The 25254-nt window shown below is 43.8% G+C and overlaps 1 protein-coding gene across 2 annotated transcripts in view; it reads left to right on the top strand.

The window, feature by feature from the left end:
* The window catches only part of BEND4 (BEN domain containing 4), a 173428-nt gene that overhangs the window by 121982 nt on the left and 26192 nt on the right, over positions 1–25254 (top strand). The window contains exon 4 of one of the 2 annotated variants that reach the window (XM_073583424.1): positions 2869–3109. In XM_073583424.1, coding sequence (XP_073439525.1) covers positions 2869–3109 — 241 coding nt within the window. The remainder of the gene's footprint in view (positions 1–2868; positions 3110–25254) is intronic. The other variant, XM_073583425.1, reaches the window with a different exon arrangement.

The following is a 25254-nucleotide window of genomic DNA, read 5'->3' as shown; positions in this document are numbered from 1 at the left end:
ATCCTTTTATTTCTAAAAATCATGGCAGTATGGCTAAAGATTGCAGTATGGCTAAAGATTTGGATAAACCAGGATATTTCTTGAACTTTGACCGAGAGAGACTGAAGTAGAGATGTTTGCCTTAATATGCATTGAAGGGGTTGTTCAGTCTAAATTAGTCAATCTGCAGACTTATGAATCCCCCCATGCACTGTGCACTGCGAGGTTTCAGGACTGGCTGATACGTATGTATACTCCCGACCAAAGCCCGTCTACTGGGCGTGGCCTCGCTCAGTTGTATTGAACGAGGCCACACCCACTGGATAGTCGCGTCACTAGTTGGGGCGCAGCCTCACTGGATACAAGACCTCCACTGACCATATTATTGGCTTCAGCAGCGGCTGGATGTAAACATTAAATGGAGAAGAACAGTACAGCTCAATTCAATTTGTGGTAGGCACTGGCAAGAATTGAATATCAGTTTCCTTTCTTGTTAATCTCTTGAACAGAGTTTAGTATGCAGTACCCAGTAGCGGCTGCTACACATTCAGCACAGTTGAGCTGTTCATTGTTGAAATCCCTTTCACCGCCATAGCTAATTTATTAATCTGTGGCAGGTGAAAGACTGCCGCTGATCCTATAATGATGGTCTATTCTTAGGATAGGTCATCAATGTTAGAGCCCTTTAATATGTTGTTAGTTGTCCCTCTGCAGCTATCCCATGTTTCACTTTTCCAGGAAGTCTTTCTACAATATTTTCATGTCTTTTTGGGAGTTTTTGGACCGTGATTCAGAAGGACATTTGAGAGGTCAGACCCTGATGCTGGATACTATGACCTGACTCGCAATCTCTGTACTAGTTCAACACAAAGCTGTTCAATGAGGTTGAGGTGCATGTGGTGTGTGGCCAATAATATTTTTCCACACCAAATTCTCCCAACTGTGCCATTATGGACCTTGCTGTGAGTACTGTGCACAGTCCATGGGAGCAAAAAGGGCCTGCTCCAAACTATTCCCTCAAAACTGGAAGCTACAATTGGCCAAAAGGTCTTGCTGAAGCAATAAAATTTCCCTACACTGAAACTAGAATCATAGAATCATAGAATCGTAGAGTTGGAAGGGACCTCCTGGGCCATCTGGTCCAACCCCCTGCTCAAAGCAGGATTCGCTAAATCATCCCAGTCAGATGTCTGTCCAGCCTCTGTTTGATAGAATCATAGAATCGTAGAGTTGGAACTAAACTAAAGCACATTGGAAGATCCCTGTGAAAAAAAACAGTCCATAGCTTTATCCTTCCTCCACCAAACTTTACAGCTGGCACAGTGCAGTCTGGTAGGTAATGTTCTCTTGGCATTCACCAAACCCAGACTGAAATACCAGATAGAAAAGCGCGATCCAACTCTCCATGGAACGTTTCCACTGCTCCAGGGTCCAGTAGAAGTATACTTTACACGGCATCCAACACTGGACATTGTTATTAGTGATATAAGGCTTGCACGCAGCAGCTCGGCCATGGAAACCAACACCATAAGCGTATGGCACACAGTACTTGTGCTAATGATAATGCAGTTAGGGAGTCAGAAGATCATTGGTGTCTTTTATACCCTCTGCACTCAGCGACCCCAATTTGTTTCTGTGGTTCCTAAACTCTTCCATTTTTAAGTAATATTACTCACGACTGATAGTGGAATATTGAGTAGAGAAGACGTCTCATGAACTGACTTGTTACATCCGTGATGTCCTATTACAGGAGCACGCTCGTATCAGTGAGCTCTTTAGAACGAGCACTACCCCTCAGTTACCATACAAGCTTTATTTTCTGAATTAGTGGAAAGTGTCTATTTTGTAACAAGCTTATCACGGTATCACTGCTCCATTGTCATACAGCAGAAAAATAATCAAACTTTGGCAGATATCTAAGAAAATTAAAAAATTGTTAGCTCATCAAATGCAGTAGTTTATTGATTGTATTGTTGGCCTAATAATTTGCAGAGTATGAACTAGGAATGGTCTGAAATCATTTTGCATAAAATATTGTAACATTTTCAACAAAAGGCACAAGCAAATTATTACAAACAGATGTGCCTACCTTTACCTTTTCTTGGATTTTTAATTTTCCAGTTTCTTACTTTGCAATTAAATGAATTTTTGTGACATGCTAGAAAAACCCTAGATAGGTTGCAATTCACATGACTACCACTCCAGCAATTACATACGGTAACTACAACTCCCAGTACTCCCTTGCTGTAGGAGTATGCTGGAAATTCTTCCTGACAAATGGAGAACTAAAGTTTGTAGATCACTGTTATGTTATTATTATTATATTACTAATTTTTAATTAAAGGGGTTATCCAGGTCTATGTTTTTTGGCTATGGACTAAGAACTTACGTGTAGGTAGTTGCTAATGTACCTGCCTGCTCTTCTCTGTGCCAATCTCATCTGGCTCAGAGTGATCACTGACTGGTCCTGTCTTCGATTACCCAACTTCGGTTGACATCACGTCGACAGAGCAGCTTCTTTTCTGCTCTCTTCTGTTGACAGGGTATCAATGCCAATGTCATGCTGACTGACAGCCAGTTCCCGAGTAGTTGACTATCAGAATGATGTCAACAGTGACGCCCAATCCACAGGTAGTGACGCCCATCAACTGAGCAGACTGGAAGTAAAAGAGCTGCTCTGTTGACGTGAGATCAAGTGAAGAGGGAGATTTACCGCCTGAGCTTTGAGAGATTGTCACAGGGCTGAACAAAACAGGCAAATGGTAAGTACCTAGACCATTAGCTAAAAAAAAACAAGCAACATCCACGATAACCCCTTTATGTTAAACCTACTTGTTCCATTATACGTGTATTCAAGCCTAACCCTTACCGTTTCCGTTCGCTCCACAGGGCAGCAAACAGCTGCTGAACAACTACCCTGTTTACATAAGCGGTAAACAATGGGATGAGGCAGTCAACTCCTCCAAGAAAGACGGAAGGCGGCTCCTCCGATACCTCATAAGATTTGTTTTCACAACTGATGAGCTTAAATACTCATGTGGCCTTGGGAAAAGGAAAAGGTCAGTGCAGACAGGAGACTCTGGTCCTGAAAGACGTCCCCTGGATCCTGTTAAAGTTACATGTCTCAGAGGTACTGCATCTTTCCACTCAGTGTAAACCTCATCTCACATCTGGCACTTTCATTTATAGGTTTCATATAATACATAAATTCTGCTGGATTATTGCTATGTCTGTGCTAATGTACATAACTTTTGTGTCATATAGGAGCGTGCACCTGATCTACAGTAATAGAAGTCCTTGTTGTCCTCCCCAGTCACCAAATTGTAGAATAAAAAACAGCAAAACTTTGCTATATACTGTACATCTATTTAGGCTGCAGGATATGGGTTTACAGTCAGTTTCATAGTAAGAACAGTCTGGTGTGAATTTCCCAAATTGTGTAATTTTTGCAGATTTGTTGGATCTTAGACAAGCATTTATGTATCACATCAATGAGAGCAGAAAAAGGTTGAGTGAAGATTCAGTAACTATAGGGTCATGCTGGATCTTACTATTCTTAGACTGATAACTTAGTATCCAGATATTCCTCATAGACATGAACAATAGAGTAGAAGAAAAAACACCTTGTGAGGGAAAAAAAATTGAGGTTATTGAAGTCCAACATTTTTTTTCCACAAGATCCCTACGTTGATAGTCAGGAGGTCCACAAACAGATCAGGCATTCTCATGATTATCCACAGGGTTTTGCCAATTTTGATCCTGTCTGTTTCTCAGTTATGACCAGTTTTGCTGATAACAATTGGGTAATAGGAAATAATAAACATAACAAGCTAGGAATAAGAGATTTTTTTTTTTTACAATTCACTATTTTTGGTAATTTTGTTATTAGATTCTAGAATTTCTTAATTATGGCTAATATTTTCAACTGTCAACATGGCTATTATTATAATTTCCACCAAGACACTTAACCAGCTTTCTATTAATCCTGAATGGAAAATATTATTTTATAGGTATTTAGCTGATGAGAATTGCTATTAAAGAAGCACTCGTCCTCCTCCCATCAAAATTTTTATCCTCGTAATATATTGCAATCATCTTATTATACAGCACTGTTTGCTTACAATTGCTCATTTTGCCTTTCTGCTCTTTTAATTCTTCTCTTTTCCATTAAGTTTATGACATCACGTGATTAAAAACTGACTGACTATCTGAATCCTGAAACCATCTTTTCAGTTAGCCATTAAAAGGTATCAACCACTGAGAATTTTCAATTCTAAATATTTTTCTATCTACTGGCTAACATGGTACAAATACATATATCTTTCTTGTATCTGAAGCCTTCTAATTTCTATGTAGAAACAAGAGGTACATTTTTCCTGTGTGGGTCATAAGTCACTGCAAAAGTCTCTGTCGGGAAGGAGGGAACAGCTGGGTCAGGAGTTGAAGAGGGGAATGATAAATGTAGGGACAAGAGACTACCTGTTTCGGCATGGAGCTGAGAAAAGGGAATAATTAACTGGGTAGAAAGGCAAAATGAGAAATTGTAAGTACACAGTGCTATATAATATGACTGTTGCAGTATATTAACTCTTTTACCACCTTGTACGTCCAAGGTGGGCTTCCCTTGTTTGCTGCGGGCTCAAGCGTTGAGCCCGCAGCTTTCCTGGCACATGTCAGCTGATTAAATGCCGCTGTCAATCTCTGACAGCGTCATTTAACATGCACGCGCCAGAAGCTCGTCACTAATCCCGCCAATCGGCTCCCGTGTCACATGACCGAGGGTCGTCAATGGGTTGGCATGACAACCCAAGGTCTGCAGCAGACCCCGGTGGTTCTCAGTGCTGGATAGCTATGAGTGCCGCTCAGTGGTCAGCGCCCATAGCAAATGATCATTTTAGCTACATAGAGCTGGGACCGCTTTCAGAGTCGCGTGATCTATCAATATATAAAAAGAATTAATCCAATTGGTAAACGGCGTAACGAGAAAAAAAATCAAAACGCCAGAATTAAGTTTTTTTGGTTGCCGCAACATAATAAGCGATCAAAAGATCATATCTACACCAAAATGGTATCAATAAAAACATCAGTGACCTGGAGAATCATAATGGCTAGTCAGTTTTAGCATTTGGTGAACATGGTAAAAAAAAAACAAAAAACAATTGTGGAATTGCACTTTTTTTGCAATTTCACCGCACTTGAAATTTTTTTCATGTTTTCCTATGCACTATATGATAAAACCAATGGTGTAGTTCAAAAGTACAACTCGTCCCGGAAATAACAAGCCCTCACCACGCCATATTGATGGAAAAATAAAAAAAGTTATGGCTTTGGAAATAAGGGGAGCAAAAAAAGGAAACTCAGAATTGGAAAAACCCCAGGTGGTGAAGGGGTTTAGCGCAATGGGAGTGCGCCTTTAAGTAAATTAGCTGTGAAAGCCAGGAAAACAAGCTGACAACTATTATGGGAGACAGAGTGATTGTCATCTTACTATTACAATATCAAGAAATCTAAGAAACGTCTAAATAGGAGTTTGTAACAAAAATCTGTGACAAAAGATAAGCAAGACATTCAAGATCTTATATTTACTGAGTAGTACGAAATTTGTCTAGTAAATAAATCCAAAATGTTGATCAGCGATTGCCGCAGGTTCATCTGTTATTTCCAAGAAATGTTAACTCTGACAATACATTTTCACTGCCGCAGCCAAATTAATGGCTATTTCTGTAGACAGGTGAGGTGCTCAAGAAAGTGAGAGACGCTCGTGCCGCTCACAGAGGAAGATACTGAACAAAGAATCCCTCAATCTTTTCCAAATTCTCATACAGAGCTTATGCCCAAAAGGTTTTCTTCATAAGTCAAGGCCTCTTTAAAGTTTTCTGAATGGAGACAACCCCATTATGTTCTGAGTTGTCATTGAAACCAAAAGATCTCTCTGGATATGTTCGTGAAGGGATGTATGGAGTGTGTAGATTATGCTGTGTTATCAGTTCTTTCTCATTTTTCAGAGATGTGATGTGAATACTTTATGATGGTAAAGGAGATAAAAAACAACAACTTTCTCCAGTATATGTCATTAAGAAAATTAAAGCATTCCTGATTAATTTAGTGATAATAGTAGCTCTATCCCGTATAAGAAAGAAAAGCTGAAGTCATGAAGTTAGGGCTCTTTGCTGCCTCACTATTTGACAGCTATTGGGGTCTTCTTGTTTCTGCTCTGGGAGAGATCACTGTGTAGAGGGAGACTGTGCAGCTTTTAAACACAAGGGAGTTTGCTGTGATATTTATGCATATACAGGTAAGTCCAGATGTATTTGGACAGTGACACAAGTTTTGTCATTTTATATGTTTACCAAAACATATTTAAGTTTCAGTTACGTAATCAATATGGGCTTAAAGTGCAGACTCTCCGCTTTAATTTGAGGGTATTCGCATCCTAATTGGAGTAAGGGTTTAGGAATTACCGATCTTTAATATGTAGCTGCCTCTTTTTAAGAGACCAAAAACATATGGACAATTACAGTATATGTACTGTATGTATATATATAGAGAGAGCGAAAGAGAGATACAGCTGGTATAATAAGTATTGAACACAACACCAATTTTATAAGTAAATATATTTTTAAAAGTGCTATTGACATGAAATTGTCACCAGATGATGGTAACAACACATCCCATCCACACAGGCAAAGAAATTCTTCCATAGATGTCCATGAATTAAGTTTTGTGTAATAATGAGAAATGACAGGGAAAAAGTATTGAACATGATAACTGAACTTTAATTAATACGTCGTACAAAAGCCTTTGTTTGTGGAGACAGTTTCAAGATGCCTCCTGTATGGAGAAACTAGTCGCATGCATTGCTCAGGTGTGATTTTGGCCCATTCTTCCACACAAACACTATTCAAATTCTAAAGGTTCTGTGGGCTCCTTCTGTTAACTCTGAGTTTTAGTTCCTTCTATAAATTTTCTAATGGATTCAGATTAGGTGATCGGCTCAGCCATTCTAGCAGCTTTATTTTATTTCTCTGAAACCAGTGGAGAGTTTCCTTGGCTGTGTGGTTGGGATCATTGTCTTGCTGAAATGTCCACCCTCATTTCGTTTTCATCACCCTGGTGGATGGAGCAGATTTTTTTGGTTTTTTTTTGAGCGGTTTATGAAGTCTTAATAAAGCAGCCTGAACATTTTTACTGAAACCACTTCATGTGCCTACCTCCAACACAACTGAGTGAGTAGAAACCCTAAAATGCCTTCAGGCTAAATCCATTCATTCTCTTTGAGGCTGCCGAAAAAGTCAAGTGCAGTGCTCGGCAGCCCCATTCTAGCTGGGATAAAAGTGTTGATTGTTGTCAGTCCCAGCTGTCAGACCCCCATCATTCAAAAAGGTATTACCTATTCTTTAAAGAGGTGACAACTACATTTCACTGGATGTCCCCTTTACGTATAGTCAGTTTGTGCAGGTGTAGAAATACAGACATAGAAAATGTTATGAGTCACAATGCACCATCTTGGTGGCTCAGTGGTTAGCACTGCAGCCCTGCAGCGCTGGGGTTCTGGGTTCAAATCCCACCAAGGACAATATCTGCAAGGAGTTTGTATGTTCTCCCTTTGCTTGCGTGAGTTTCCTCACGTGGGACTATGTAATAAAGTTAAAAAAAAGTGTTAAAATAATTTTAAAAAAATCGCCAAATTAGAAAAAAAAAAATATTCCCCCAATTTTTTGGAAATAAAAAAAACAAAAAAACAATAAAAGTACACATATTAGGTATCGCCGCGTCCGTAACGACCCGCCCTATAAAACTGTCCCATTAGTTAACCCCTTTAGCGAACCCCTTAAAAAATAAAAATAAACGAAGCAAAAAATAATGATTTATTATCATACCGCCAAACAAAAAGTGTAATAACGCGTGATCAAAAAGATGCATATAAATATCCATGGTACCGCTGAAAACATCATCTTGTCCCGCAAAAAACGAGCCACTATACAGCATCATTAGAGAAAAAATAAAAAAGTTATAGCTCACAAAATAAAGCGATGCAAAAATAATTATTTTTTATATAATAGTTTTCATTGCATAAAACCGACAAAACATAAAAAAATGACCTAAATGAGGTATTGCTGTAAGCATACTGACCCGAAGAATAAAACCGCTTTATCAATTTTACCGCACGCGGAACGGTGTAAACGCACCCCCCCCAAAAGAAATTCATGAAACGCTGGTTTTTGTTCATTCTGCGTCCCAAAAATTGGAATAAAAAGCGATCAAAAAATGTCACGTGCCCGAAAATGGTACCAATAAAAACGTCAACTCGTCCCGCAAAAAATAAGACCTCACATGACTCGGTGGGTCAAAATATGGAAAAATTATAGCTCTCAATATGTGGTGATGCAAAAACTATTTTTACAATAAAAAGCGTCTTTTAGCGTGCGACAGCTGCCAAACATAAAAACCGCCATAAATAGTAAATCAAACCCCCCGTTATCACCCCCTTAGTTAGGGAAAAATAATAAAATTAAAAAAAATGTATTTATTTCCATTTTTCCATTAGGGCTAGGGTTAGGGTTAGGGCTAGGGTTAGGGCGAGGGTTAGGGCTCAGATTAGGGTTAGGGGTTTGTTGGGGATCGGGTTGGAGTTAGAATTGGGGGTTTCCACTGTTTGGGCACATCAGGGGCTCTCCAAATGCAACATGGCGTCTGATCTCAATTCCAGCCAATTCTGAGTTGAAAAAGTCAAATGGTGCTCCTTCCCTTCCAAGCTCTGCCATGCGCCCAAACAGTGTTTTACCCCCACATGTAGGGTATCAGCCTACTCAGGACAAATTGCAAAACAACTTTTGGGGTCCAATTTCTCCTGTTACCCTTAGGAAAATAAAAAATTGGGGGCAAAAATATTTTTGTGGAAAAAAATGATTTTTTTATTTTCACGTCCGAGCGTTATAAACTTCTGTGAAGCCCTTGGGGGTTCAAAGTGCTCACCACACATCTAGATAAGTTCCTTAGGGGGTCTAGTTTCCAAAATGGGGTCATTTGTGGGGGGTTTCCACTGTTTAGGTACATTAGGGGCTCTCCAAAGGCAACATGACACCCGCAGAACATTCCCTCAAAGTCTGCATTCCAAAACGTCACTACTTCCCTTCCGAGCCCCGACGTGTGTCCATACAGTAGTTTTCTCCCACATATGGGGCGTCAGTGTACTCAGGACAAATTGGACAACAACTTTTGGGGTTCAATTTCTCCTGTTACCCTTGGGAAAATAAAAAAATTGGGGACTAATTGATCATGTTTGTGGAAAAAATACGATTTTTTTATTTTCATGCCCTGGCATTATAAACTTCTGTGAAGCCCTTGGGGGTTCAAAGTGCTCACTTCACATCTAGATAAGTTCCTTAGGGGGTCTAGTTTTCAAAATGGGGTCATTTGTGGGGGGTTTCCACTGTTTAGGTACATTAGGGGCTCTCCAAAGGCAACATGACACCCGCAGACCATTCCATCAAAGTCTGCATTCCAAAACGTCACTACTTCCCTTCCGAGTCCCGACGTGTGCCCATACAGTAGTTTTCTCCCACATATGGGGTATCAGCATACCCAGGACAAATTGGACAACAATTTTGGGGTCTAACTTCTCCTGGTACCCTTGGGAAAATAAAAAAAATGGTGACTAAAAGATCATGTTTGTGGAAAAAATACGAATTTTTTATTTTCACGTCCGGGCGTTATATACTTCTGTGAAGCACTGGGGGGGTTCAAAGTGCTCACGACACATCTAGATAAGTTCCTTGGGGGGGTCTAGTTTACAAAATGGTGTCATTTGTGGAGGGTTTCCACTGTTTTGGTACATCAGGGGTTTTCCAATCACGACAAGGTGTCCGATCTCAATTCCAGCCCAAAACGTCAAATGGCGCTGCTTCCCTTCCGAGCTCTGCCATGCGCCCAAATAGTGGTTTGCGCCCAAATAGTGGTTTACCCCCACATGTGGGGTATCAGCGTACTCAGGACAAATTGCACAATAACTTTTAGGGTCCTGTTACCCTTGGAAAAATAAGAATTGAGGGTGAAAAGATCATTTATGTGGAAAAAATATGATTTTTTAATTGTACGGCTGTATGTTATAAACTTCTGTGAAGCCCTTGGGGGTTCAAAGTTCTCACCACAGATCTAGATAAGTTCCTTAGGGGGTCTAGTTTCCAAAATGGTGTCATTTGTGGGGGGTTTCCACTGTTTTGGTACATCAGGGGTTTTCCAATCGCGACAAGGTGTCCGATCTCAATTCCAGCCAAAAACGTCAAATGGCGCTGCTTCCCTTCCGAGCTCTGCCATGCGCCCAAATAGTGGTTTACCCTCACATGTGGGGTATCAGCGTACTCAGGACAAATTGCACAATAACTTTTAGGGTCCTGTTACCCTTGGGAAAATAAAAATTGGGGTGAAAAGATCATTTTTGTGGAAAAAATATGATTTTTTTCATTGTACCGCTGTACGTTATAAACTTCTGTGAAGCCCTTGTGGGTTCAAAGTTCTCACCACATATCTAGATAAGTTCCTTGGGGGGTCTAGTTTCCAAAATGGGGTCACTTGTAGGGGGTTTCCACTGTTTAGGTACATCAGGGACTCTCCAAACGTGACATGGCGTCCGATCTGAATTCCAGCCAATTTTGCATTGAAAAAGTCAAACGGCGCTCCTTCCATTCTAAGCTCTGCCATGCGACAAAACAGTGGTTCCCCCACATATCAGGTATCAGCGTACTCAGGACAAATTGCACAATAACTTTTGCAGTCCAATTTCTCCTGTTAGCCTTGGTAAAATAAAAAAAAATTGAACCTGAAGTATTTTTTTTTGTGAAAAAAAGTTAGATGTTCATTTTTTTTTTTTAAATATTCAAAAAAATTCCTGTGACGCACCTAAAGGGTTAATAAACTTCTTGAATGTGGTTTTGAGCACCTTAAGGGGTGCAGTTTTTAGAATGGTGTCACTTTTGGGCATTTTCTATCACATAGTGCCCTCAAAGTAGCTTCAAATGTGATGTGGTCCGTAAAAATAAAATGGTGTTGCAAAAATTTGAAATCGCTGGTCAATTTTTAACCCTTATAACTTCCTAACAAAAAGAAATTTTGGTTCCAAAATTGTGCTGATGTAAAGTAAACATGTGGGAAATGTTAGTTATCAAGTTTTTTGTGCGCCGTATCTCTATGATTTAAGGGCATAAAAATTCAAAGCTGGAAAATTGCGAAATTTTCAAAATTTTCGCCAAATTTCCGTTTTTCTCACAAATAAACGCAAGTTATTTGAATGAAATTTTACCACTAACATGAAGTACAATATGTCACGAGAAAGCAATGTCAGAATCACTGGGATCCATGGAAGCGTTCCAGAGTTATTACCTCATAAAGGGACAGTGGTCAGAATTGTAAAAATTGGCCCGGTCATGAACGTGAAAACCACCCTTGGGGGTGAAGGGGTTAAAGAGTGTTATGATAACAAGACAGTGAAGACAACCAATGGTGGAACCACAGGTCAGAGGCAAATGAATAAATATTTAATGCATTATGCCCACTCCAAACAACAATTGTATACACATATCATACGTAAGTATTGTGCCATTGTACAGCTGAATAAAGCCAAGGGTGAATATCACCAAAAATTAGAGGAAAGATGGAGGGGTAAATAGAGATTGCTGGTAGAAAATAATTACCTCAGACCTGCGGTGCCACAACCCCTACACCCATTTCGGCTTGTGCCTTCTTCCGGGGGACAGGTGTTTAGAGCTGTTTAACACTGTGCATTTTTGTCTATATCTGTTTACTTGTTTGCTAATTGTACGCTAAACATTTAAGGCCCCGTTACACACAGCGATGTCCCAGTGATCCCACCAACGATCCGACATGGATGGGATCGCTGGGACATAGTTAGGCTGATCGCTGGTGACCTGTCAAATCGACAGACTCACCAGCGATCAGGACCAGCGAGCTAGCTGGTATCTAGGGTAAACAGCGGGTATCTAAGAGCCGCGCGGCTCTTAGTTACCCACTGTTTACCCTAGATACCAGCGTGCACATCGTTGGTCTCCCGCTGCCAAACGCAACGATGAGCGCTGGCCAGCGGGAGACCAACGATCAAAAAATGGCTCAGGACGATCGTGCACGATCTGCGATACCCGGTGGGGGGGGCCGGTCGCTGATGGATGTCACACACAGCGAGATCGCTAGAGAGATCGCTGGTGCAGCACAAAATCAGCGATCTCACTAGCGATCTCGCTGTGTGCGACGGGCCGTTACCGTACTCTGAAGATTTGAATTTGTAGAGTTCACAACTGTCAATGTGCAGTAATAATCTTGTGTGTGTAACATATACCTGTTTTGTGTGTAACATACAGTGTGTGTGTAGAGACTTGAGTGTGTGTAACATTGTGTATAGAGAATTGAGTGTGTGTACCATATAATCTGTAACATACAATGTGTGTGTGTATTATAGTGTTTGTGTGTATGTCTGTAACATAGAGTGGGCATTTAGAGTGTGTGTAATATACAGTGTGTAACATACAGCTCTGACAAAAATTAAGTGACCACTGCAAATTTTCAGTTTGACTGATATTTCTCTATATAGGTATATTTTTGTGTAAAATGTAAATTGCTCTTTTATTGTATAAACTCCTTATCTATGATCTGGTCCAATATTTATGGCCATAACTGTCTATCACTCCCCCATAATGATAGTTCTGCTTCACATCACTTGTCTTATCTATTATGTGACTTCAGATTTTGTATTAGTCTATGCCTGATGAAGAGACCTCAGTAGTCTCGAAAGCTTGCAACTTGTTACCGTCTTTTCAGTTATCCATGAAAGCATTTAAAGGTTTCAACCACCGAGGACTCTCAATTCTAAATATTTTTGTGTATAACATACAGTGTGTGTAGAGACTTGAGTGTGCAACTTTGTGTGTAGAGCATTAAGTGTGTGTATCATATAATGTGTAACATACAAAGTGTGTGTATTATAGTGTGTGTATGTCTATAGCATAGAGTGGGTATATAGAGTGTGGGTATAATATACAGTGTGTAAAATACAGTGTGTGTGTGTCAGGCACTTTTTTTTAATTAGCTCTATTTCAGGCTATGTGCACATGGAGTTTTTTGGGTGTGCGGATTTTGGAGAGAAAACCGCAGGTACAAGTCCTGCGGTTTATCTGCGGTTTTACACCTCATAAAGGATGGATGAGGTGTAAAACTGCAGCGTTTCTGCACCAAACAATTGACATGCTGCGGATTGTAAACCGCAGCAAAACCGCGCGGAAAAATCTGCAGCATGTGCACAGCGTTTTTTAATTTCCATAGGAAATAAAGGTACTGTACAACGCAGCACAATCTGCTGCGGACCCGCAGCTGCAGAAACGTTGAGGAACCGCAGCAGAATCCGCACCGTGTGCACAGACCCTCACATGTTGCAATAAATACCAATAAATTAATACAAAGAATATATGCAAGTCGATCATACAAAAAAGCATACTGTTACAACCTGGATAAACTTACATATGGAACATACGGATAAATCTATGGGGATAAGGCTACGGCCCTACTATCAGTATTTAGTCAGTATTTTACATCAGTATTTGTAAACCAAAACCAGGAGATGAGCAATCCAAGGAAAAGTATAATAGAAACACATCACCACTTCTGCATTTTTGACACATGCCTATTTTTGGCTTACAAATACTGATGTAAAATACTGACCAAATGCTGATAGTGTGGTTGTAGCCTAAATAAGACATCTTCACTGATTTACAGAATGTGACATCCACATTTTAAGCAACCAAGAAAGCAAATGTACGGGATCAGATCGCTTGTGCTGTAGCAAAAATCACCACTCTCAGCAGCACATCGCTGAGCGTAATAATGTGCTGCTGAGAACGTGATACTGCATGGGACAGAAAGCTCTATTAGCGATCGTTTTGTCCACATCAATTCTTAATTAAGAGGCCGAATGACTTGAATATAATGGATTGGCGCTCATTTAATGGTGTAAAATCGGCAGTGTAGCCTAATTGTTTCTGTTGATGGTGCAGTATTTTAGTATTTGGGACCCTACTTTTCATTTTTAATCAGGGCCCATGTTCTCTGAAACCAGCCCTGTATGCATCTGTAGAATATATACAAGTATACAAACGGGTTCTGGTGCAATTAAACATCAGACCCAACAAAGAGATCCACAAAAAAAATTAATATTAAAAATAATTTTTTTATTAATATATTAAAAAGAATTTTTTAAAAGATTTTATGGCACAGAACATACTCACAGGAAAACCATCAGAAGGGGGCACTAGCTTAACACCCGGTATAAATAAATATTACCAACTCAAACATGGTAGTTCATCAGAAAAACAATTCACTGAGTGCACACTGACAATAATGGTATAATATCCAGGTCATATATTTTAGAGTCAAATACTGAGTATATAGATAGGGAGGTTATAGCAGACTGGCAAATGCCACTGATAAAAAAGGTACTGAAATTTCTCCAAAAATATTATGCAGCCTAATAAGATATACATACAGCACATAACCCCCGTCTAGTAAGTGAAATAAGACCGCAAGGATATCTACCTGGAAAAAGGTGGCCAGTGATCCAAAAGGGTGAGCTAAGCCTGCCCCCTCGCCCCGATGCGCGTTTCACCCACAGCTTCTTTCGAGGGCGTGTTTTACAGAGGCTTGGGATGGCTTTTATTATCATGGTAGGGTCAATCAGAGTGCTGCATAAAAATAAGCAAAGGGCTCAATTGTGTCCCACTCCAGACCTAATGGCGCATGCACCCGTCAATTCTTATCCATCTTTGAAAGGCATTTCCAGAGTTGTGCTAGCTGGACCGCATGCTGGAACGCACCCCCGGAAATACGTGGAAAGATGACTTAACGCGCATGCGCACAGTCCGTGAGTGTCAGAAGACAGGAAAATGAACTGTGAACTAAAGAGAGCAGCGATGACCAGAACCCGCTTGTGTACTTGTGATGATTTTTGAAGTGCCACTTGTTTAATTGGTTTTGGGACTAATTTTGTGCTAATCTGTAGAATATAGTAGAGATGATAACTCATGATTGTAGTTACATTACCTGTAAAATCGTGTTCAAATCTGGGCATACATTTGCTCCAAAAAGTGTAGAACAAAAACTACAAATGTGCAGAACAGAGTTGCGCAACAAAATTTGTGGGGGGGTGGAGGTTCTGCCAGAATTCTGGCGCGCGTCCTTTCAGAAAATCTACGCTTAATTCTCTACAGGTACACTCAGTGTAAATAGCATAGTTTGTTATTACAACATGCCGTGTATTCTTTCTAGCATGTGGCACATATGATCTTTGGAGATAAATACATTTGCAGGATATTCAAAATCTACGAGTTAAACTGTATATAAAACCACAAACAGCAACTGAAACCACTGTGATCAGATACTGCACCTGCTGCTTAATGATAGTGGTTGCTACATTTGCTGTTTTTTGTTGTCAAGATAGATATTACAAGCCACAAATGTCTAAATAAGACTTCTCAGAAGAAATCTAGAAGTAGCAATTTAATTCTTTGATAGCTATATTGACAAATATCGTTACCTCCATGTTACACATACACACTACGTGGATAAACATATTGGACCCCTATACATTACACTTACAGGAGATTTTATTAGACCCCATTCTAAATCCATAAGCGTAAACTAGAAGTTGTTCCCCCATTTGCTGCCATAATAGCTCCCATTTTTATGGGAAGACTTTCCACGAGATTTTGGAGCGTGCCTGTGGAAGTTTTTGCTCATTCACCAATAAGGTCACTTGTGAGGTCAGACTCTAATGTTGGATGAGACAATCTCCTTTCTAGTTTATTCAAAAGTTGATTTAGTGGACCTTGCTTGTGCACTTAAGGACCTGTCACACTAAGCGATATCGCTAGCCATATCGCTATAACGTTACTGGTTTTTGTGACGTTATAGCGATATCGCTGTGTCTGATACTTGCCTCCGACCGGCTCCCCCGCTGCTCATCGCTGATCGCGCTAGAATGTCCTGGACCGTTTCTCGTCGTCAGCTTCCTGCTGTGGAGACGAGCGACGCGTGGACGCGTGTGACAGTACCTTTAGGCAGTCATGCTTGGACAGAAACTGTTCCCACAAAGTTAGAAGCTACAATCAGGGCCGCAGCTATAATGAGCCAAGTTGAGCCAGGTGCTGAAGCGGCAGGCAGCAGGGGGCGGCATTATGCACTCCACTACCCGCAGCACCTACAATTAAGCCTCTGCACGCTGGTGCTGCAGTTGTGCAAGAGGCTGTAATTGATGAGATCACAGGAAGGAAGGAGTCAGGGGCCCCCTGATCATGTGACCCCTGACTCCTCCCCTCCTGTGACCTCATCACAGGTCCTGTAGTCGCTCCTCTCCTCATCTGTAGCGTCTTCAATCCGGATATCATGTGACCCTGACTCCTCCCCTTCTATGACCTCATCACAGGTCCTGTGCGCATCAGCCCTTGTTTTATGCAGGACTCTGCTGTCTGTGCTGGCTGTCATCGTCCTGGATGAGGGAAGTTTATTTGTGGGGTCAGGGGGGTTTACAAGGTGTATGTGGCAGAGCCGCGAGTGTGTGAGGTGTACGGAGCAGAGCTGCAAGTGTACGAGGTGTACGGAGCAGAGATGTGTACGGAGTGGAGCTGTGTGTGTGTACGAGGTGTACGGAGCAGAGATGTGTACGAAGTGGAGCTGTGTGTGTACGAGGTGTATGGAGCAGAGCCGCGAGTGTGTGAGGTGTACGGAGCGGAGCTGTGTGTGTGCGAGGTGTATGGAGCGGAGCCGTGTGTACGAGGTGTAAGGAGCAGAGGCGCGTATGTACAAGGTATAAAGAGCAGAGGCACGTGTGTACAAGGTATAAGGAGCAGAGCCGCGTGTGTACGAGGTGTAAGGAGCAGAGCCGTGTGTGTACGAGGACCGAGGTGCACGGAGCAGAGCTGCACGTGTACGAGGTGTACGGAGCAAAGCCTCAAGTGTGTGAGGTGTACGGAGCGGAGCCGCATGTGTACGAGGTGTACAGAGCGGAGCCGCGTGTGTACGAGGTGTACGGAGCAGAGCCGCGTGTGTACGAGGTGTAAGGAGCAGAGCCGATTGTGTACGAGGTGTACGGAGCAGAGCCGTGTGTGTGTACAAGGTGTGCGGAGCCGCGCGTGTGGGAGGTACATGGAGCAGAGCTGCACGTGTACGAGGTGTACGTTGTAGAGATTTGTACGGAGTGGAGCTGCGTGTGTGTACGAGGTGTACGAAGCAGAGATGTGTACGGAGTGGAGCTGTGTGTGTACACGGAGCGGAGCCATGTGTGTACGAGGAGTAGGGAGCAGAGCCGCGAGTGTGTGGGGTGTGCGGAGCTGTGTGTGTGCGAGGTGTATGGAGCGGAGCCACGTGTGTGCGAGGTGTATGGAGCAGAGCCGCATGTGTACTGAGCAGAGATGTGTACGGAGCAGAGCCGTGTGTGTGTACGGAGCGGAGCCGTGTGTGTGTACGGAGTGGAGCCATGTGTACAGAGCAGCGCGTGTGCGAGGTGTACAGAGCGGAGCAGCGCGTGTGCGAGGTGTACAGAGCAGAACAGCGCATGTGCGAGGTGTACAGAGCGGAGTTGCACGTGTACGGAGCAGAGCCGCACGTGTACGAGGTGTACGGAGCAGAGTCGCGTGTGTACGAGGTGTAAGGAGCAGAGCCGCGTGTGTACGAGGTGTACGGAGCAGAGCCGTGTGTGTGTGTACAAGGTGTGCGGAGCCGCGCGTGTGGGAGGTACACGGAGCAGAGCTGCACGTGTACGAGGTGTACGGAGCAAAGCCTCAAGTGTGTGAGGTGTACGGAGCAGAGCCGCGTGTGTACAAGGTGTACAGAGCTGAGCCGCGTGTGTACGAGGTGTACAGAGCGGAGCCGCGTGTGTACGAGGTGTACGGAGCAGAGCCGCGTGTGTACGAGGTGTACGGAGCAGAGCCGCGTGTGTACGAGGTGTACGGAGCAGAGCCGCGTGTGTACGAGGTGTACGGAGCAGAGCCGCGTGTGTACGAGGTGTACGGAGCAGAGCCGCGTGTGTACGAGGTGTAAGGAGCAGAGCCGCGTGTGTACGAGGTGTACGGAGCAGAGCCGCGTGTGTACGAGGTGTACGGAGCAGAGCCGCTTGTGTACGAGGTGTACGGAGCAGAGCCGCTTGTGTACGAGGTGTACGGAGCAGAGCCGTGTGTGTGTACAAGGTGTGCGGAGCCGCGCGTGTGGGAGGTACACGGAGCAGAGCTGCACGTGTACGAGGTGTACGTTGTAGAGATTTGTACGGAGTGGAGCTGTGTGTGTACGGAGTGGAGCTGCGTGTGTGTACGAAGCAGAGATGTGTACGGAGTGGAGCTGTGTGTGTACACGGAGCGGAGCCGTGTGTGTACACGGAGCGGAGCCGTGTGTGTACGAGGAGTAGGGAGCAGAGCCGCGAGTGTGTGCGTGCGAGGTGTACGGAGCGGAGCCACGTGTGTGCGAGGTGTATGGAGCAGAGCCGCATGTGTACAGAGCAGAGATGTGTACGGAGCAGAGCCGTGTGTGTACGGAGCGGAGCCGTGTGTGTACACGGAGCGGAGCCATGTGTACAGAGCAGCGCGTGTGCGAGGTGTACGGAGCGGAGCAGCGCATGTGCTAGGTGTACAGAGCGGAGTCGCACGTGTACGGAGCAGAGCCGCACGTGTACGAGGTGTACGGAGCAGAGTCGCGTGTGTGTGAGGTGTATGGAGCGGAACCGTGAGTGTACGAGGTGTATGGAGCAAAGCCGCATGTGTACAAGGTTTACGGAGTCGAGCCATTTGTGTACAAGGTTTACAGAGCGTGGCCACGTGTGTACAAGGTGTACGGAGCAGAGCTGCATGTGTACGAGGTTTACGGAGTCGAGCCATGTGCGTACTGAGTGGAGCCGTGTGTGTGCGTGGTGTACACAACGGAGTCGTGTGTATGAGGCATAAAAAGCAGAACCGTGTGTGTATGATGTATGCGGAGCCATACGTGTACAAGGTGTATGTTGGGGAGCATTCATACCTCCCAGCGGGATAGTCCCGATTTTGAGAGAGATTCTGCCCCACTGCCCCGACTGGGAGCTTACTTTTCCCGCGGACACAGGAATACACGGCGGAGTCCCAAGGAGCACTTTAAAATTCACACTTGACGTTCCACCGGAAGTGACGTGCTAGAAGCTGACTGGAAATGAGGTAATTTCAAGAGGAGATTGTGACGGAACCATGGAGGCACTTCAGGGAATGCTTCAGATCCATCACTGTATCCTCCCCCAACAGCGCGGACACCAGGATCGCCGTGGACTCGGGATGCCGGCCATCTGAGCGGATCATGATATGTCCTGCATCGGGAGGCTCAGGTGGGCACTACAGTGGGAGCCGGGCTGCTGTAGTATCTTTATAGAATCTTTCTTTGGCTGGTTTCACATTTGCTTTTTATCGCGCAGCGCATTGTGCGCTATCGGTCGCACGCGCATTTGTCCCCTATTTAAAATGGCGTGCGCAATGTCTAGCGATTGCACGCAGGCCTCAGCGTTTCAGTACGCTGCGCATTTTCCATGTCTGCGAACAGACGCGCCGGACGCTACATGTTGCATTTTTTGGTCCGCCCAACGTCGTTAAAAATCCGCATGCGCGCATCAGCGCACGCAATGCGGAAAATAAAGTATTACAGTCTATTTGCGCGCTGACGTGCGCTGTATAGTGTGCATGTCAGCGCTTAGCGAGCGCGTGCGATTTCAGAGTAAACAATGTCTAGACACGGTCTAAATCCAGCCCCTCAACAAGAAACATTGTTTGGGAGCATGGGAGATAAAAGAAGGGCTTTGTAGTACCACCTCATCACTCTCCAGACATACTGCAAGAAGAAAAGACCCCCACCCAGCCAGAGATCATATTTTGGATCACAGCAGCTTAATGTGAGTATAATTTTTCTGTGAGCCTGTGCTTTCAAATATACAAATATATAATGTGTAGTAATGTTTTATTTTTTTCTTTTGCTAGAATGTCTTCTGGATCCGAATACTCACCAGCAGCGGAAGAATTGGCAGACGCAGAGTGTGAGGTGAGTAGTTTGCTGTCTTGTGAAGTATACCTGCCTGTCCAAATGTTTATTTATTTTCTTTTACAGACCTCAGCACAAAGCACGGCGGGAAGGAGACGCACGGTAGGAATGTTTTTTCCTAATTTTTTTAAAAAATTTTTGGATTCTGGTTTTTCTGTCCAGCTTTCCTCCCCTTTTTTTTTTCTTCTTCATCACCACTCTCCATAAATGCAAAGATTCTAAATGTATTTCTTTTCTAGGTTCCACAACGGGATGAGGACGTCTATCTAGACAATGAGCAACTCATCAGCCTTGTCCAGGAGCCTGTGCCGTTGTGGGACAGCCGTGACCAGCAGTACAAGGACATTGTGGTGACCCGGCGGCTATGGAATGAAGTGGCTGCAGCATTGATGGAGGGCTGGGACAGCGCCTCTGCAACTGTCAAAAAGGCGTTCAGTAAGTATTTCTCTGTTGTGTGATGCTGCATTGACTCTTGATCCTGATGATACATGTGTGTTTACTGCAAGAGATCTGCTTGCAGTAAACACACGTGTCCTCAGGTTCAATAGTGTACGCATTGTGTATTGAATGCTGTGTCTTTTTTATGGTTCACTCTTGATCCTGATGATACAGGTGTGTTTAGTGCAAGAGATCTGCTTGCAGTAAACACACGTGTCCTCAGGTTCAGTAGTGTGCGCATTGTGTATTGAATGCTGTCTCTTTTTTATGGTTCACTCTTGATCCTGATGATACATGTGTGTTTAGTGCAAGAGATCTGCTTGCAGTAAACACACATGTGACCTCAGGTTCAATAGTGTACGCATTGTGTATTGAATGCTGTCTCTTTTTTACGGTTCACTCTTGATCCTGATGATACATGTGGGTTTACTGCAAGAGATCTGCTTGCAGTAAACACACGTTTGTTCAATAGTGTATGCATTGTGTATTGAATGCTGTGTCTTTTTTATGGTTCACTCTTGATCCTGATGATACATGCGGGTTTACTGCAAGAGATCTGCTTGCAGTAAACACACATGTTTCCTCAGGTTCAGTAGTGTACGCATTGTGTATTGAATGCTGTCTCTTTTTTATGGTTCACTCTTGATCCTGATGATACATGTGGGTTTACTGCAAGAGATCTGCTTGCAGTAAACACACGTTTCCTCAGGTTCAATAGTGAATGCATTTTTATTTGAATTATTGGCGATTCAGCATTGATGACAACTCAGGTGTGTGTGGTAATACAGATACCATCATTGTGTTGTCCAACCTAATTTTGTTTTTCTTTTCCATTGTTTCAACAGTGAACAAAGTCCGCACACGTTGGCGCTCGATGAAGGACCGTTTCAACACTGATGTTCGTGCTGAGGGACAGGTTCGCAGTGGCTCTTCTGCAAGGACAAGAACCAAGTATCGGTATCATCGCACCTTGGAATTCTTACGACCAGTACTTGCCACCACAGCGTAAGTATTTTTTTTTCTGGCTTATTAACCCTAATTTATATTCCACAGCTAATCCGTCTTGTTAATGCTGGATACTAATGTTTACCTTTTTTTTCCACAGCACCTGGAGCAGCACCCTGCAACCTGTCCCGGGAGCGGTTCTTCATCGATCGACCTCGGACCCGTCCCAGCCATCCGACAGCCAGGAAGCAAGTTGCAGGTCAGTAACACAGACAGCTGGTGGCCAGGAAGCTTGTCAATCAGGTGTTCCCCTGTCCCAGGTCTCTGCCACTGGTTATGCGGGCACTACCCGCCAGCGGCAGAGGGCCTTGGACAGGTCTGTCTTGCCCGAGTTCATGTACTTGAGCGAGACCTTTCATGCCAGTCTCAAGACGCTGTCCGAAAGAGTGGAAAGTGGATTTTCTCTAATGGAACGTGGTTTTAACTACATGGAACACCTCTTCCACTCTTCCGCACAGCGCCTTGACCGGCTGGAGGCCGACCTCAATAGACCAGCTCACCATTTCTTTAGTAAAATTGAACGGGGCATGGCGGATCACCTTAGTCCTGAGCAACAGCTGACTGTCTTACACGCCTGCAACACTGCTTACTTGCAGGCTATGCAGCAGAATCAGTACGTGCAGCAGTCAGTGTTGTCATTCCCATCTGTGCCACCACTGACTCGCTTCACCACAATACCGACTTCTGCTGCATATCACTGCACAGCCACCTGCATTCCTAGCCAAGCTGGGAACCACTACACCACACCAATGTTGAGTGCTGCTGGACACTCCACCCCCGTCGCCACCACCATGTCATGCGCTGCTCCTGTCTGGAGCACCAGTACTGCCACCGTTACCTCATCTTGGCGCACCTCCAGCGCTAAATCTCGGGCCACCACCTCTTCATCTGTTCGCACAGATCGGAGCACCGCCGGAGCACCGCCACTTCTCCAATGCATGAGAGCACCACCACAACTCCGCACCATACAAGGAGCACCCCAACCACCACTCTTCAGAGGACCAACACCACCACCACATCTCATCATAGGAGCACCGCCACCACTACTCTGCAGAGGATCACTGCCAACACTTCGCCTCCTTATGGCACCTCCAAAACTCAACATCAGAGTAGCACCGCCACCACTTCACCAGATCGGAGCACCGCCCACACTTCTCCCACCAGAAGCACTGGGCGTAATTCACCTTCCATGAGCACCGTCACCACCATTTCACCTACAAAGGAGCACCGCCAGCGCCACCACCGAGCACCCTAGGGGAGACCCTCATTCTGTTTTTTATTCACATCGTCGACGGACCAGCAGCTCTAGGCGGTCAAGCCATGGAAGGCGGTCACACGGTGGTAGTCGGTCCAGACAGGTGACTCCTGCCCCAAAGAAGAAAAAACAAAAGACTTTGTTACTCAATCCCCCCTCTCCTTCCAATGTTTCACAACCTTCCTCCTTTATCATGCCTGACCTCCCTTCCCCCAGTAATTTAGTAGCACCTTCACCTCGAACCCCTTCGTCAGTTTCCAGCCGTTCATCCTCTCTCCACACCCCCAAAGTATCTAACACTTCTCCCAAATGTCCTTCAAAGTGAAAATAATTTTATTAAAAAAAAAAATAAACATTGAATATTTTGTGTTCAAATAATGTTTGGTTAATGTGTCTTTCGCTGCCTACACACACTGCGCCGTACACTTTTCTTTTTTGTGTACACGTAGCTCCAGAAATGACACGTTTCGTGTGTCAATTTTGGAGATATGTATCTGCAAACAAGAAAAACTCAATATCCGTTCATTTTTTACATGGCCTCAGTGTCTTTGCTCAGGTAACGTAATAGATGATAGTGTTGATTACAAGGACTATCTATGTTACCTTGATGAGTATCCTTATCAGTTAATCTACTATGGTGTTTTGTAACATCATTTTACTGTTTGGAATACAATCCAAGGTTATTATAGATAGGCCTTGTAAATCAGGGTTCCCCAACTCCAGTCCTCAAGGCCCACCAACAGATCATGTTTTCAGAATTTCCTTAGTATTGCTCATGTGATAATTGCATCACCTGTGCAATACAAAGGAAATCCTGAAAACATGATCTGTTGGTGTACCTTGAGGACTGGAGTTGGTGAACCAAGTTATAAACAACCTCATACTCTATTTAATGTGTGTTTACAAAGTGAGGAGATGATGTTGAAAATACACATCATATGGTCATGAACCTGGCGTTGTATCATACTTTGAAGACACATAAAAATTAGGCTACACCATTTGCTTTTGCCAGGCCACCTGTCCAACATCAGAGGTGAAGTAGGTCGCAAATTGGTCCCTCATTTGCTCTACTTCAACAGATGACCGTAGAGGGTGCTGATTAAATTCAGGCAAGGGGTTAGGAGAGGAATCATCTAGTTCAAAACTAGGGTGCTCTCTATCCATCGCAAAATTGTGTAGAACAACACAGGCCTTCAACACCTCATCCACAGTTTCTAGTTTAAGATTAATGGCTGTGGAGAGAATTCGCCATCTGGACACTAGTATACCAAAGGCACACTCTACAGTTCTTCTGGCCCTTGTCAACCTGTAATTAAAAATTCTTTTAGTGTGGTCCAAGTCCCGGCTGGAGTAGGGTTTGAGCAGGTATTGGCACATCTGGAATGCCTCATCCCCAACCATTACAAAGGGCTGTGGCGGACCTTCGGTGTTAGGAAGAGGCCGTGGCATGGGGAAATTGAACTGGTTGCCATACAACCTCCATCCCATGTCTGAGTTCTTAAAAGCCTGGGAGTCATTTCCACGCCCAAATGCACCAATGTCCACTGCAACAAACTTACAGTCTGCATCAGAAATGGCCATGAGTATTGTAGAGAAGTACTTTTTATAGTTGTAGTACTCTGATCCAGTTCTCTTGGGTTTTATAATCCTGATGTGTTTCCCATCCACTGCACCCAAACAATTAGGGAAATTGCAGACTGTCCAGAATCTTTCTGCATTTTCAAGCCACTTTTCCACGGTGGGCAGGGGCATAAATTCTGGACAGAGAACGTCCCACAAAGCCCGGCAGGTGTCTGCAACTATTCCAGACAAGGTGGATATTCCAAGACGGAACTGGAAGTGCAGAGAAGAGAGGGTCTCTCCAGTAGCCAGGAATCTGGGACACAAAGAAACAACAAGAATGTATATTTGTGTATAGGGATTTTTCACACATTAAAAAAAAAAAAGGGCACCCCAATAAATAAATATGCATCCTTTTCTTTAAAAAAAATGCCTCAAACCAATGCAGCATACTTTTAGTACATGGCAGATCAAGAATTCTGCCATAATATACTACTACATCAAAGAACCAATACTATCATGCAGTCAGTGGTTACGTACCATAATGTGACCAGGAGCCGTTCCTCGGGAGGAATCGCACGACGGAGCTGTGTGTCCTGTCTACGGATGACATCTTGTACACCACCAAGTAAATACATGAAGCTTTGTTGGGACATCCATGTGTAATCCGTAAATTTATCCGGGTTTGCCTGTAGCTCGCTGTAGAGGGTGTATTATGCTCCATGGTTCTCCCGGAGTTCAACAATAGGATGAATCTACAAATGCTGCCGCTGCCGTCTTCTCTATCTCTCTCTCTCTCTTTGTTCACGGCAAGCAACTGCGTAAGCTTGAGCTATCCTAATGTCCAGATCCAAGTGAAAGCTTTTCCAGCGCAGATCCATGTCTTCATCAAAAACTGCTAGCAACTGGGAAGAATAGCT

Source organism: Dendrobates tinctorius, unplaced genomic scaffold (genome assembly GCF_039654945.1).
Source record: "Dendrobates tinctorius isolate UK_male_01 unplaced genomic scaffold, ASM3965494v1 ptg000079l, whole genome shotgun sequence".
Classification (NCBI taxonomy): domain Eukaryota; kingdom Metazoa; phylum Chordata; class Amphibia; order Anura; family Dendrobatidae; genus Dendrobates; species Dendrobates tinctorius.
This window is presented reverse-complemented; position numbering and strand designations above follow the sequence as displayed.